We start from the raw sequence: 14,019 nt of genomic DNA, 5'->3' as shown, positions 1-14,019 counted from the left end.
GGACAGTTAGGACTGTTACACTGGGAAACGCTGTTTCGAAAAACAAACAAAAAGAGACTCAAACAGCCTCCTAACCAAGCTCAGAGAGTGCTGGTCTATCACTCACACTCAGAGAGTGCTGGTCTATCACTCACACTCAGAGAGTGCTGGTCTATCACTCACACTCAGAGAGTGCTGGTCTATCACTCACACTCAGAGAGTGCTGGCCTATCACTCACACTCAGGAAGGTTGAAAATTGTGTTTTATACTTAGAAAAAGATGTGATCTAACGGCCTAAAGCATCCTTGACCTTACTTCCCGACACCTGGCTTCTCTAAAGAGCAGCTGCAGCACTAGAGTGGACCCAGGACACGAGGCTCTACCTCCCGCTTTGATCCTTGCCTTGCTTATCAAAGTCTCAACTCTTAGCTGGAAAACCCCTGCCAGCCAGGGTCCACTAGCTAAAAAGTCACCCCTCAAACCCAAGAGAAATCCCATAGCCAGACCCAAGCAGTTTAGCCAGCCCCTCTGCTGCGAGAACTGAAGGGTTACAACACACTTCTTCGGTATCTCAATTCTGTAAATCTGAGTCTCAGAAAAAAACAGACCCTAAGCTCTCTCCTCTTAGATTCCTGCGTCTAGGTGGCATTTCTTATTTCACAAAATGCTGTCCATGCCTTCTCAATTGTTATCACATGCTGGTCTACCTCTGAGGATCCAGTCTCATACACGCTTGCAGAAGAAAGAAAAATGCTGTAACTACTCTTGGTCCTGTGTATAATATTTCCTTACCTTTACCGCACAACTCTCTGGATAGCCAGGGAGGTACATAGAACCAGGGGCCAGCACTTCGCAGGGTCTTCCCCTCACTCTTAAACAAGATCACAGCAAACCTCCTGGGAAGGTCAGCCTCATTTCTCTCCTAACATGGGACAAGTTCACAACATAGTTAAATATAAAGGGGCAATAAAATGACTGATTAAGCAGCCATGAGTATGCTCAGGCTACAGAAGAGGCTTGCCTCCAGCGTCCTGCGCTGTGGTAAAAAGAAGGTCTGGTTTCACCCCAACGAGACCAATGAAATCGCCAATGCCAACTCCCGTCAGCAGATACGGAAGCTGATCAAAGATGGGCTGATCATCCGGAAGCCTGTGACTGTGCATTCCCGGGCTCGATGCCGGAAAAACACTTTGGCTCGACGGAAGGGCAGGCATATGGGCATAGGAAAGCGGAAGGGTACTGCCAATGCCCGAATGCCCGAGAAGGTGACCTGGATGAGAAGAATGCGGATCCTGCGCCGCCTCCTCAGGAGATACCGTGAATCCAAGAAGATTGACCGCCATATGTATCACAGCCTTTACCTGAAGGTCAAAGGGAATGTCTTCAAAAACAAGCGGATTCTCATGGAGCACATCCACAAACTGAAGGCAGACAAGGCCCGCAAGAAGCTCCTGGATGACCAGGCTGAGGCTCGCAGGTCTAAGACCAAGGAAGCAAGAAAGCGCCGGGAGGAGCGCCTCCAGGCCAAGAAGGAGGAGATCATCAAGACTGTCCAAGGAGGAAGAGACCAAGAAATAGAGCTTTCCTCGAGTCTGTACATAGTGGGCTGCCTGTGGCCTCAGGTGGATCAGTCATTAAAATAAAACAAGCCTTTGTCTGGTGCCCTCTTTTTTGGCAAAAAAAAAAAAAAAATGACTGATTAAGTTAGCACTGCTAACTTAGTGGTGCCCGCCTTTAATTCCAGCACTCTGGAGGCAGAGGCAGGGGACTCTCTTTGAGTCCAGGCCATAATGAGTTCTAGGACAGCCAGAGCTACACAGTGAGACCCTGTCTCAAAACAACAAGAAGAAGAAAGATTAGCAAGAGCTCTTTTCCACTCAGAAGCATTCTTGACTGCTTTTCCGTCTGGGAAGAGTGTGCCCGCCACAGATGCACTGCCGCCACACCTCCTGGCTACCAGGCCCGCATCCGGTCCCCAGGCCCTTTCAGGCTGTCAGCTTTCTTTACATCATCCTCCCACTGCCATGGGGAGTTAGCCTGGACCCTGTGCAGCCTGCCTTCTCTAGGAGTAACAAGATGTCACACAGGAAAAAGACCCAGCCTTAAAGGGGTTGTAAGCAGCCCCTTCCCCCTTCAAGTCTATCTTTTGCTAATTACTCCCCCCGCCCCCAGCAGCCACCAGGATCCACGGAAAGGGGTCATCTACAGTGAGCTCCTGTATGGACGTGGCCATCTCTTAGTCTATTTTTGGTTCAGAAAGACCATGAGAACCCGTCCCCATCACACCTGTTTTGCCTGAAGGCTGACTAAAAGAAACGGGTTGCAAACAAGAATAGGAAATCAGAAAGTGTCATTTCTACCCCCAAAGAAAGAGCATTTGGAAACTGATCCTTTACTGAGCATCCTTAAAGTTATCCTGGCTTCCCAGAGAAACTTCGGCTGAAATACCGAAAACATGACAGGAAGCGCTTCTTCAGGCTGCATTTCACTGCCTCGGGTCTCCACCACGCACCTCCCACGATAAGTGGCAAGCTACGATTCCCTTCAACCCCCCGAGCGAAGAAAGCATGGCTCTCCCTGAGCCTGTTCTTAACTAACGTCCTAAAGCAAAAGCAGCTGCAACGCCAGAAGTAAGCTCTGCAGAGAGAGAACTGTGCAGAGTAAGCAAAAAGTTTATCTGGAAGAGTTGCTCTGTCAAACTTCAAGTGCAACAGCTTCGCGCTGAATGACAGAAGCCCCTGCGCTCGGGAAGGTCCGGAAAGAAGGTCATCTCCTCAACCCTTCACTCATCAAATGCACAATGCCCTCATCTTGCTCCCTCCTAGCCCACAGGGGCGTCCTGGTCCCCGGACCGCCCTAGACTACGCGGTCTCGTGCCCTCAAAGCCCTCGCAAATGCTCTCCAGGCCCCGCCTCACCTCCCCCATTCCACTCCAGCCGCCCCCTGGCTTCCCCGAGCCCACTAATGACCCACTACGGGCGCCCCCTCCTTTCTCCACGTTTACAGTTCCCTCTCACACGTCCCCCCCCCGCTCCTGCATACACCCCCAGTTCTCCCAATCCCGGTTAACCCCTCACTACTCACTACTCAAGGGATCCGTTAACCCTTTGTCCCCACTCCCAACTTCTGTCTTAACTCCTTCCCCAGCATCAGGAAGCTCTTGGTTCCCAAGAACTTTAACTGTTTTCTTCCTCCCGCCCCAGCAAATTACTTCGTCCCCGGAGCTCGAAGATTTCCCGGCCGGCCCCCGTCCTCCCGAGGCCCAGAGCGTACCAGTACTTGACGATAGCGGTGACCTGGAGCGGGTTCGGCTGGTCGGGGTAAAGGCGGCGGCACTCTCCGTAGATGGCGTGCAGTCCCGGGGGAAAGAGGGAGGCAAAGGCCGGAGGGGCACTAGGGCCAGGGGCCGGGGGCGCGGCGGGGCCGGGGGCGACGCTAGGCCGCAGCTCCGCCATCGGGGCGCGTAGGGCGCGCGGGGAACCCGGGAGGGTAGAGGAGGGAAAGCGCCCTGATGGACTAGCGGACCCACTGTGGATGCGACTCCCCGAGGCGATGGGGGCTACGGCGAGGTCTAACTCCGCGCCTGCGCACGGTGCTTCGTCCGCCCAAGCCCTAGCCTTCGTGAAGTCGGCCAGAGGGTGCTGAGGGACCGCGGGGAGCTCCAGGGGGCGGGGCGTCGACGTGCCCTTGGCTGGCACCTATTGGCTAGTGCCGTTGCCAGTCACAAGAGGGGAAGGCGTGACTTGACAATGGGCCCCGCCTCCCTGTCCCTGTGCTGGGAACGTCCCAAGGATCTTGGCCTCCCCCTAGTGATAGGAGGAATCCAGTTTTAAATCCAGACACAGTTTAAAATAGAGGTGCTAGGGTCCGATGATAGCTCTAAGAAGCTCCTAAGAAGCGCTTAACATTATTTTGTTGACCCGATTTTAAGATAAGCCCGAAAACTGACCAATTCATTTTTTTGTGTGCCATTAATTTTTTGTTTGGTTTTTCGAGACAGGGTTGCTCTGTGTAACAGTCCTGGCTGTCCTGGAACTCGCTTCATAGACTAGGCTGGCCTCGAACTCATGGAGGATCGCCTGTCTCCGCCTCCCGAGTGCTAGGATTAAAAGGCGTGCACTACCACCGCCCGGCGTGTGTCATTAATAATATATTACAATCCTTTACTATTTCTAGGCGCTAGTGACTAAAAGCAACTTGAAGAGGCAGGGAAATAAATACTCCAAGGAAAAATATCAGGCTGTTAAAAGCATTTACGCATACTTTCTCTTCACTTGAATATTCTCATCCATCTAGGTTTTACGCTCAAGAAAAGAGATACTAAAGCAGTTTTTAAACATTTAGGTGAGGGCTGGAGAAATGGCTCAGAGGTTGAGAACACTGACAGTTCTTCCAGTTCAATTCCCAGCAACCACATGGTGACTTACAACCATCTGTAATGGGGACTCGTGCCCTCTTCTGGCCTGCAGGGATACACGCAAACTGGCCACATAATAAATGCACAGACTGGGGGGCTGGAGAGATGGCTCAGAGTCCTGAGTTCAATTCCCAGCAAACCACATGGTGGCTCACAACCATCTCTAATGAGGTCTGGTGCCCTCTTCTGGCCTGCAGGCATACACGCAAAACAGAATATTGTATACATAATAAATAAATAAATATTAAAAAAAATACACAGACTGTATACATAATAAATAAATAAATCTTTTTTAAAAAATGATATTTTAGACCAGTAGTTCCACTGCATCCAACTTTAGATGGTTTTGATAACTTTTGTTAGCTTTCGTTACAAGGGTTTTTGTTTTGTTTGTCGAGGACAGGGTTTTTCTGTGTGGCCCTGGCTGTCCCGGAGCTCACTCTGCAAATCAAGCTGACCTCGAACTTAGAAATCCACCTGCCTGTGTCTCTCGAGTGCGTAGCTACCAGCTGGAGGGGCTGCGGATCTTGTACATGCAGGAAAAGCAATCTACCACTGAGAGACATTCCAGTCCCAGAAATGTTTATTAATAGTTTATATTGCCCAAGTGAAGGAATGGCTGAGTGGTGGGACTAATCTGAAAAATTTAACCGCACCTGAACTACTGACTAATCTCAGCCCAAGTACTCTAGACTCTAGAATTTAAGAGTGTACTGGGAAACGCTTCGAAGGAACTACAAATCCAGGCATGCATCAACCTGTGGCTCTCGAATCTACCGAGACTACAAACCCCATGGCACCCTACATCGGAAATACACCGACCAATTTTCTAAACACCGCGGGACACGGGCCCTGTTTGGAGCGCTGGCCCTGCGGCAAAGGGTTCTGGGGACTGTAGTTCTTGGGAGGCGCGGTCGGGCCGCTCCCTGAACGCCCAGAACCGGCGATTAGACTGCGCGTGCGTGTCAGTGGCGTTTGCAGCGGACCGGGCTGGCAGTTCCTTCCTCGGAAGGAAAGATTCCTCTGCCATGGAGTCCTACGATGTGATCGCCAACCAGCCTGTTGTGATCGACAACGTGAGTAGCGTCTTTCCTATCTCTGAAGAGACTGTGCTGTCCTCCAGAAGGGATCGTTTCCGAGGTTTCAGCCTAGGCCGCCTGCTCTTTGTCACTGGCCCGGCCTGTCAGGCGGGTTCAGCTGCCGCCGCCCCCGTCCTCTCCACATCCACAGTTTGCACGGAGGGCGGCCAGCAGCACCGTGTGACGGAGAATTTAAGGGCAGACAAAGGGAAGAGGTGTAGACTGAGAAGGGTCCTTGGACCCTCGGCTCAAGGGGCCTTAACCGTTCTCTGAAACCCCAGCACCCGCCTTCTCCCTGGCCTCCCATCACTCAATTGGCTGCTCTCGCCGTCTATCTTGGCCTATTGGTCCCGCCTTTGGGCCTTGCCGGATTAGAACAGCACTCTGCGATTATTGGCTGGCGCGCTTGTCGCTCTTCTGGCCGCCATAGTGTTTCCCTTCTGTGAGGGGTGGGGCAGTGCTCTAGGGCGGTGGGGATTGGCTGGACTCACTCAGTGCGGAAGGCGATGGCTGGGCCACCGGTGAAGAAGGGCAGTTTCCTTGGGTGTGAGCCGGCCGGGCGGCGTAGTAAACTGTACCTGGGTGGGGCCGGGTAATCTGGTGCCAGAAATGGCTATAGGATATCAGTTATTTTTGTGATTATAAGTTATAGTTAGTAAAGGTTAACAAAAAGGAGAGTGAAAAAATGAAAAGCAAGCCAGGTGCTTTCCTTTTGCGGTGCCCAGCTGAGAGGCGGCAGATTATCTATGCAGTGTCTGTCAGGGACGCTAGCGTTTGCAGGGCACTTTGGCCAACATATAAATGGAAGCCTCAGGAAAAGGGAATGGCTCAGAAGGAAGTTTGCCGCCCCTTTCACAGAAGGAACATCGAAGATGGAAGAGATCAAGGTCATATTCCGCAGCGGTGCCCTCTAAGTTCATCGCCTTATCCAAATGTCGTTCCTTTGCTAGCCACGCCCCCACAAATGCATCAATAATGACCAAAAGAACCTAAATATTGCTCTTATGAGGCTGGGCAGTTATCTTCAGTTTCTGTATTTCACTCAAAGGTTTGGTCCAGGCGAGACTGATTGAAATCATCCGTGCTCTTTCAAGACCCCTTCTTTGAGGCAAACCACCAGTTCCCTCTGTCCTAGGCCGACCTTATCCGATCAGAGTACCTGTGATGCTCCAGCCCTTCTGATTTGGGCGAGCCACTAGGTTCTTTTATTTGCATTGTAGGTAGATGAAGATTGCTCTCCCCAGTTTATGCAGGAACAGGAGGCTGGGGAAGATTTTTCAGACCACCCACTTTAGGAGTTGAAGATCCAACTAACAATGAAATCACCTGGTTCCAAGTTCTTCAGTCTTTCAAGGAAGGCTGCTTTCTATGTTGTAAACTGCCTTTTTAAAAGGTGAGGCTGAGCCGGGGCGTGGTGGTGCACGTCTTTAATCCCAGCACTCTGGAGGCACAGGCAAGCGAATCTCTGTGAGTTTGAGACCAGCCTGTCGACAGAGCGAATTCCAGAACAGAGAAACCTTGTCTTGAAAAAAAAAAAAGCAAAAAGGGTGAAGCTGAGACTGGGGGGTGGGGTGGGGCGGTGGCCCAGCTGGTAGTGCTTGTCTGACATGCATGACATGACATGTGCTGGGCTCCATCCCTAGCACAGCATAGACCTGGCCTATAAATCGGATGTGGTGGTCCATGCCTGTAATCCCAGCACTAGGGAGGTGGAGACAGGAAAATCCGAAATTCAAGGTCATTGTTTGAAGCCAGCTTCTAAGATGTGAGACCCTGTTTGTTTGTTTGTTTGAGACAGGGTCTTGTGGAATTTCTTGTTCTCAGTGTTGATATCTAGAGAACACGACTACTTATGTCTTTAGCTCATTTCTGTGTGTTGGATCCACCTTTTATTTAGTTGTTAAAAGAAAGAACTGTGTCAGAATGATCCGTCTCAGGCTAGAGACATGGTTCAGCAGTTCAGAGTGCTCCTGCAGGGGACCACAGTTCCATTCCCAGCACCCTTGTAGGCAGCTTACAGCTCCAAAGGATCCGACACCCTCTTTGGTCTCTGAGGGCCCTTGCACACACATACATAGACCACACACAAGACATACACATATACACGTAATTAAAATAAAGTCTTTTTAAAAAAAGAATTATCAGTTTTGTTTTGGCATTAACAGTGCAGGAACAGCCTGCTCATCCCACCAGCTCCTTTGCCTTGGATCCCTGGAGCTGAAGTTACAGGCGGTTGCGAATTCACTCGCAACCAGTATGGATTCTGGGAACGACTCTAGTCCTCTGGAAGAACAGCAAGTGCTCTCAACTAATGAGCTATCTCTTCAGCCTCTCATTTCTTTTCTCAAATTTTGTACACTGCATGCATGCAGGGCCTGTGGAGGCCTGCAGAGGGCGTCCGATGCCCTGGAACTGGAATTATAGAGTCATGAGCTGCTGGGTTGGTGCTTGGGAATCCACCCTGCGTCCTGTGGAAGAGCAGCAAGTGTCCTGAACTGTCTGTCCAGACTTTGTTTCTTTTCTTACAAAGACTCTCACTATGCCGCTCTGGCTACACTGGAGACTCGTTATATAGACAAAGCTGGCTTCAAACTTAGGGTCCTCCTTCCTACCTGCCTCCAGAGATCTGAGATTACAGGTGTGTACCATCTATAGAAATCAGAAGGGAAGTTCACATGCAGTCTGCCATTTGTAGCCATTGCCAGTAAATCTAAGTCTTGTGATTTACGAAAACAGTTAGGTAGGTAGCAGCAAGTGCTGGAGGAATGGGTTCTTCTGATGCAGAATGACTGTTACTGGGCACAGGGCATCTTTTTGGAGTGGTAAAATAAGTTCTTCAATTAGTTACAAGTTTGTGATTAAACCCTGGTTATATACAAGTCTGACCATACTAAAATACATCGAACTGTACTATACCTTAAATTTGTAAATTATGTGTGTGAAATTTTATCTCAGTAAGTTTTTTGTCTTTCTTTAAAGTACTTTATGAACCAAACAGAGTCATAGAATCAAAATGGACCAATTAGCAACCCCTGTCCTGGAGCCAGCGCTCTAAAAGAATCCTGCTCTTATTTGTGAGATGGGAGATCACGGGCCTCTTTCCCACCACATCAAGCAACCTGAAGTGCTTAGATAAAATCTGCTCAGGCACAAGCCTACAGCCCGCTGGTGCTGGGAGAGCCTGCTGAGGGAGTTGCTCCTTGCCTGCATCAGAATGGTCATTGGTGGCTAGGAGCTGACTTTAGCCCTCCTAAATCCAACATTTCATGAGGCTGCATTTTCAAGAAGCCTCTACAGGGTGTTTGTTTATTTCCTTTGCTAAAGCGAATAGCATGGGGGCAGCTCATTGCGAGGTACACAGTTCCTGTCTAGATGCTGTTAAAGAAGTGGATGTCGGCTTTTGTGTGCTCTGAGGTGAGGTACAGAATAGAGTACCTCACTCACCTCCTGCCCCTGCTTGTTGGTCCAGCCCTGGTCCTGACAGGCCTGCCGGGGCCCTAGGGACAAGCTGGGTCTGGTTCTTCTGAATGCATCACTCTGATGCTACATTTGCCTTCTTCACACCACCTCTGCCTGGGGCTGCTTGCTGGCGTTGCAACTGCTCGTTCAGATTCATAATTTAGGTTCACCTGCCAATGTCTTTTGTAATTTTTTTTCTTTTTCTTTTTTTTTTTTTTTTTGAGACAGGGTCTCACTCTGTAGACCAGGCTGATTTTGAATTCACAGAGGTCCGCCTGCCTCTGCCTCCCAAGTGCTGGGATTAAAGGTGTGTGCCACCACTTCCTGGCAACTATCTGTCACTCCTTTACTTGTGATTTTAACTCTCATCAGCTAGTCTCTTGTGAGTGTCTAGCAGATGACAGATGTGACATCTCTGATCTTAAGGAACTTGAAATAAAGTAGAGAAAAGGGGGAAGCAAAAATTGTAACAGAGGGCAGTGAGACACTTGTTTTGTCATGTAGTGGTGGTTTGCTGCCAGACACAGGAGGATAATCACAGGTTTCCCTTCAAAAAGGCACAGTACTGCAGTGGGCCTGTTACACTTCTGCTAGAAAGACAGACAAATAAATGAGTCTGGCATTGCTTCACTTGGCTTTGGGTTTTGTTGAGCTCTGTTTGCATTTTATATATATGGCGTTTTGCCTGCATGTCTTTACACCACAAACATGCAGTGCCACAGTGTGGTTGTTGGGAATCCATCTGGGTCCTCTGAAGAGCAGTCAGTGCTCTTAACCACTGAGCCATCTCTAGCTTGGTTTTCTGATGCAAGGTCTTGCCATGTAGCTTCCTTAAATCTGGATCTTCCTGTCTCAGCCTCCAATTGCAAGTGTATACAGGCATGTGCCACATGCTTGGCTGAATCTGATGTCTTAAGCTGCCTTGTTACCCAGACTCTTGTCCTTGTGCTAGTAAACTCAAAGCAAACTACTTGGGAAATCAACTCTTAAAAATATTCAAGTCTAAAGTCAAATGGTGGTGATACATGCCTTTAATCCCAGCACTCGGGTGGCAGAGGCAGGTAGATCTCTATGAGTTCAAGGCCAGCCTGGTCTACAGAATGAGTTCCAGGACAAACTTTAAAAAAGCTAGAGAAGGGGCTGGAGAGATGGCTCAGAGGTTAAGAGCATTGCCTGCTCTTCCAAAGGTCCTGAGTTCAATTCCCAGCAACCACATGGTGGCTCACAACCATCTGTAATGAGGTCTGGTGCCTTCTTCTGGCATACATACAGACAGAATATTGTATACATAATAAATAAATATAAAAAAGCTAGAGAAACCTGTCTCAAAAAAAAATTCAAATCTAGCTGGGCGGTGGTGGTATATGCCTTTAATCCCAGCACTGGGGAGGTAGAGGCAGGCAGCTCTCTGTGAGTTTGAAGCCAGCCTGACCTAACTTTCCAGGACAGCCAAAGCTATACAAAGAAACCCTGCCTCAAAAACCTAAAAAAAGAAAAGAATTCAGATCTGAGAGTGCATGGAGGCACACACCTGTAAAATCCCGTCGTTGAGGAGGTGGAGGCAGGAGAGCTGGAGTTCTGGGTCACCTCCAGCTCCAGAACAAGTTTGAGGCCAGCCTGGGAGACGTGAACTCCTGTCTTGGGACTCACCTTCACTCTCTGGTCTGGACCCCTGCCAGGAGATCCAGCTAGTCTGTGGGCTGGACACACCCTGTGCAGACAATGAACAAGTAGAAGCTTGAACTAACAAGTTCCTGAAGGTCTTTTGCTCGGGCGCTGTGCCTCTCCATCCATACCATTGCCCAAGCCCTGGGGTTTGCCGGCAGAGAATTCCCCCTCCTAGGCTTTTGAGCTCAGGTCACAGCTGCAACTTCCCGGGCTCCTAGCCACACTGTCCAGGCCAGCAAGTCTGCACATCTTCCCTTATTTGCTGTCTCCCCAGTCCTTCCACCGCTTCTCACCATACATACCCCGGTCCTCAGACTGGCTAGAGGCAGACACACCGAGATGACTGCTCTCGTCACCTCCAGATGGGGTGTGCCAGAAAGCCTTTGGTGCAAAGATAACCTGGCTAGCTTGCATCTGTCGTGTACTAACTGTATGCAGTGTGGAGAAGTAGTTGATGGAAAACCAGGTGAGCTAGAAGAACATGGGCATCAGATCTGGTGGTAGTCAGGGTTAGAGGAAGGGAATGGGCGAATTTGCAAACAGCATCAGCTTTTGCCGTCTTCCCTGCACGCGGTTGTGAGTTCCTACAGTCAGTGTTCACATTGGTTGGGTCCTGGAAGATATGATGCTTTTTACTTGTTAGAAAAGGGGTTCTTGCTGGGTGGTGGGCAGTGGTGACTCATGCCTATAATCCCAGCACTTGGGAAGCAGACGCAGGCAGAACTCTTGAGTTCGAGACCAGCCTGAGCTAGTTCCAGGACAGGAACCAAAAGCTACAGAGAAACCCTGTCTCGAAAATCAAAAAAAAAAAAAAAAAGAAAGAAAGAAAAAAGAAAGAGAAAGAAAAGAAAGGAAAGGAAGGAAAGAAAATGAAGGAAGGAAGAGAGAAAGAAAATAAAAAGGAAAAGGGTTCTTTCTTTCCTGACACTGCACTCAAGTCGTGGAGCAGGAGTTTGACTCTTGTCTTCTCTCCTCAGGCAAGACATTGAGACCTCCCTGCCCTTGACTATCAGGAAGCAAAGGAGTAAAACACTGGCTTGTAAAAAACAACAAACCCTACAAAGTGTAGTGCTTGTGTCCTATAAGAGCCAGAGAACATGCAACCAGGCAGAATTAGTGCAAGATACCTAGTGAGATGTGTCCTAGAGGCCTGGGACAGGAAGGTTAACGTGTAAGGCTAGGAGAACAGAAAAATACACATGCTTTCCCTGCCGCCCTACTTGTGGTAATTACTTCTAGGTAATTCTATTTCTCATGTTTTCTGTTTATTTTTTCTTCCCTTTATTAATATTTTAAATTGCGTTTTATTTGTTATCATGTATGTGCATCGACAGTTCAGGTGTGTACATGCCACAGTGCACATGTGGAGGCAGAGAGCAAGTTTGTGGAGCTGGTTCACTTTCCACCAGACGGGTATGACAAAGGCTTCTATCTGATAAGCCCCATTAATACCTCTTGTTATACTCAAAGTATATTCCATGTAGTAAAGGAGAAAACTACAGAAAAATTGAACAGTTCATTGAGTATGCAGTGGAGGTTCTTGCCACCATCTCCAGTCCCGTCTCTTCCTGAATAGTATTCACCTTCTCCTATGCTCCTGTCAACACATCTGTTATACGCACAAATATGTGCTTTTTCTCTCTGAATGGAAATGGAACCATACCGTAACAGCTTGACTTATTGCTGGGCCTCACTTTTCTTTGTCCTCTCTCCCCAGGGATCCGGTGTGATTAAAGCTGGTTTTGCTGGTGATCAGATCCCCAAATACTGCTTTCCAAACTAGTAAGTCATTTTGAGGTTGGTTGTGACTGTAGGGCTCTTGTCGACTTTGTCCCGTGCCCAGCCCTGCCTCATTGAGGAGGAAGAATTCTCAGGTTAGCCTTGGTACCCAGGACGATAAGCAAAGGATGTGAAGGGGGTTCTAGATAAGCAAAGGAATGTGTTACTACCTGGCATATACTGAGAGGTGCAGCAAAAGGCCTCTAATTTTTTTTTTTTTTTTTTTGGTTTTTCAAGACAGGGTTTCTCTGTAGCTTTAGAGGTTGTCCTGGAACTAGCTCTTGTAGACCAAGCTGGCCTCGAACTCACAGAGATTCACCTACCTCTGCCTCCCGAGTGCTGGGATTAAAGGCGTGCGCCACCACCGCCCGGCTGGCCTCTAATTTTTTTAAGTGTGTGTGTGTGTATATGTGTGTGTGTGTGAGTGTGTGAGAGTTGGAGGAGGTAGGTGCTACAACATGTGTGTGCTGGTCAGAGCACAGCGTTGTGGAGTCAGTCTGCTCCTTCCACCTTTTTGTGGTTCCGGGGATCAAATCAAGAGCCCTTTTGCTGGCCCTCTTTTTAAAAATCTGATTCTAAGGCTGGGTATGGTGTCACATGCCTTAAATCCAGCACTTGGGAGGCCAGCCAGGTCTTCATGGTGAGTTTCAGGACAATCAGGACAACAGAAAGACCCTGTCTCAAAACAAACAAACAAAAAACAAACCAACTCTGATTCTATCTAATGCCATCAATTTTTGTCCTTGGTGACTTAGAGAGCCACAGAACCCTTTATTTTTTTTATTTTATTTTTAGTTTTAGTTTTTCGAGACAGGGTTTCTCTGTAGCTTTTGGGCCTGTCCTGGAACTTGCTCTGTAGACCAGGCTGGCCTCAAATTCACAGAGATTCGCCTGCCTCTAAGTGCTGAGATTAAAGGTGTGTGCCACTACCACCCAGCTTATTTTTTTTTTAATTCTTAATTTAGTTTTATTTTATTTTTTGGTTTTTCTTTTTTTTAATATTTATTTATTTATTATGTATACAATATTCTGTCTGTGTGTATGCTTGCAGGCCAGAAGAGGGCATCAGATCTCATTTCAGATGGTTGTGAGCCACCATGTGGTTGCTGGGAATTGAACTCAGGACCTTTGGAAGAGCAGGCAATGCTCTTAACTGCTGAGCCATCTCTCCATCCCTATTTTTTTGGTTTTTCAAGACAGGGTTTCTCTGTTTAACAGCTCTTGCTGTCCTGGAACTAGCTCTGGAGACCAGGCAGGCCTCGAACTTACAGAGATTTGCTCTGCCTCCTAAGTGTGCCACCACTGCCCAGCCATTTAGAAATTCTATCTATATACACATTGGGAAAATATAAGAACTAGAGTTATAATTTACAAACAATATAATACAAATCGATAATATAAAAATAACTTGAAATAGTACATATTCTTTTTATCTTTATTTTTTCAGAGCTTGAATATGAAGTTTTTTGACAAAAGGGTAAAGGGAGGGGAGAGAAAGACAGAGAGAGGGGACAAAGGCCTGCTTGCCTCTTCAGAAGAGCAGCGGGAAGAGAGCAGTACACGTTCTTTACACAAAACTCAGAAAGGAAAGGAAATGGAGGTTGACTTGAGACCTCCCTCCTCGGAGATAGGCACAG

The 14,019-nt window shown here is 48.3% G+C and overlaps 2 protein-coding genes and 1 pseudogene across 4 annotated transcripts in view; 2 read left to right on the top strand and 1 right to left on the bottom strand.

Annotated features, from left to right (window-relative positions):
• The window catches only part of Sufu (SUFU negative regulator of hedgehog signaling), a 104,178-nt gene extending 100,558 nt beyond the window's left edge, over positions 1-3,620 (bottom strand). For both annotated transcript variants that reach the window (XM_075974281.1, XM_075974282.1), the window contains exon 1: positions 3,254-3,620. In XM_075974281.1, coding sequence (XP_075830396.1) covers positions 3,254-3,435 — 182 coding nt within the window. In that variant the 5' untranslated portion in view covers positions 3,436-3,620. The remainder of the gene's footprint in view (positions 1-3,253) is intronic.
• On the top strand, positions 969-1,647 carry LOC142850551 (large ribosomal subunit protein eL19-like; annotated as a pseudogene).
• A 1,672-nt stretch (positions 3,621-5,292) lies between the features above and the next one.
• The window catches only part of Actr1a (actin related protein 1A), a 17,714-nt gene continuing 8,987 nt past the window's right edge, over positions 5,293-14,019 (top strand). The window contains exons 1-2 of one of the 2 annotated variants that reach the window (XM_075974283.1): positions 5,293-5,473; positions 12,321-12,385. In XM_075974283.1, coding sequence (XP_075830398.1) covers positions 5,426-5,473; positions 12,321-12,385 — 113 coding nt within the window. In that variant the 5' untranslated portion in view covers positions 5,293-5,425. The remainder of the gene's footprint in view (positions 5,474-12,320; positions 12,386-14,019) is intronic. The other variant, XM_075974285.1, reaches the window with a different exon arrangement.

This window comes from Microtus pennsylvanicus, chromosome 5 (genome assembly GCF_037038515.1).
Source record: "Microtus pennsylvanicus isolate mMicPen1 chromosome 5, mMicPen1.hap1, whole genome shotgun sequence".
Lineage (NCBI taxonomy): Eukaryota > Metazoa > Chordata > Mammalia > Rodentia > Cricetidae > Microtus > Microtus pennsylvanicus.
The sequence above is the reverse complement of the archived record's forward strand: the minus strand, read 5'-3'. Positions and strand labels throughout refer to the sequence as shown.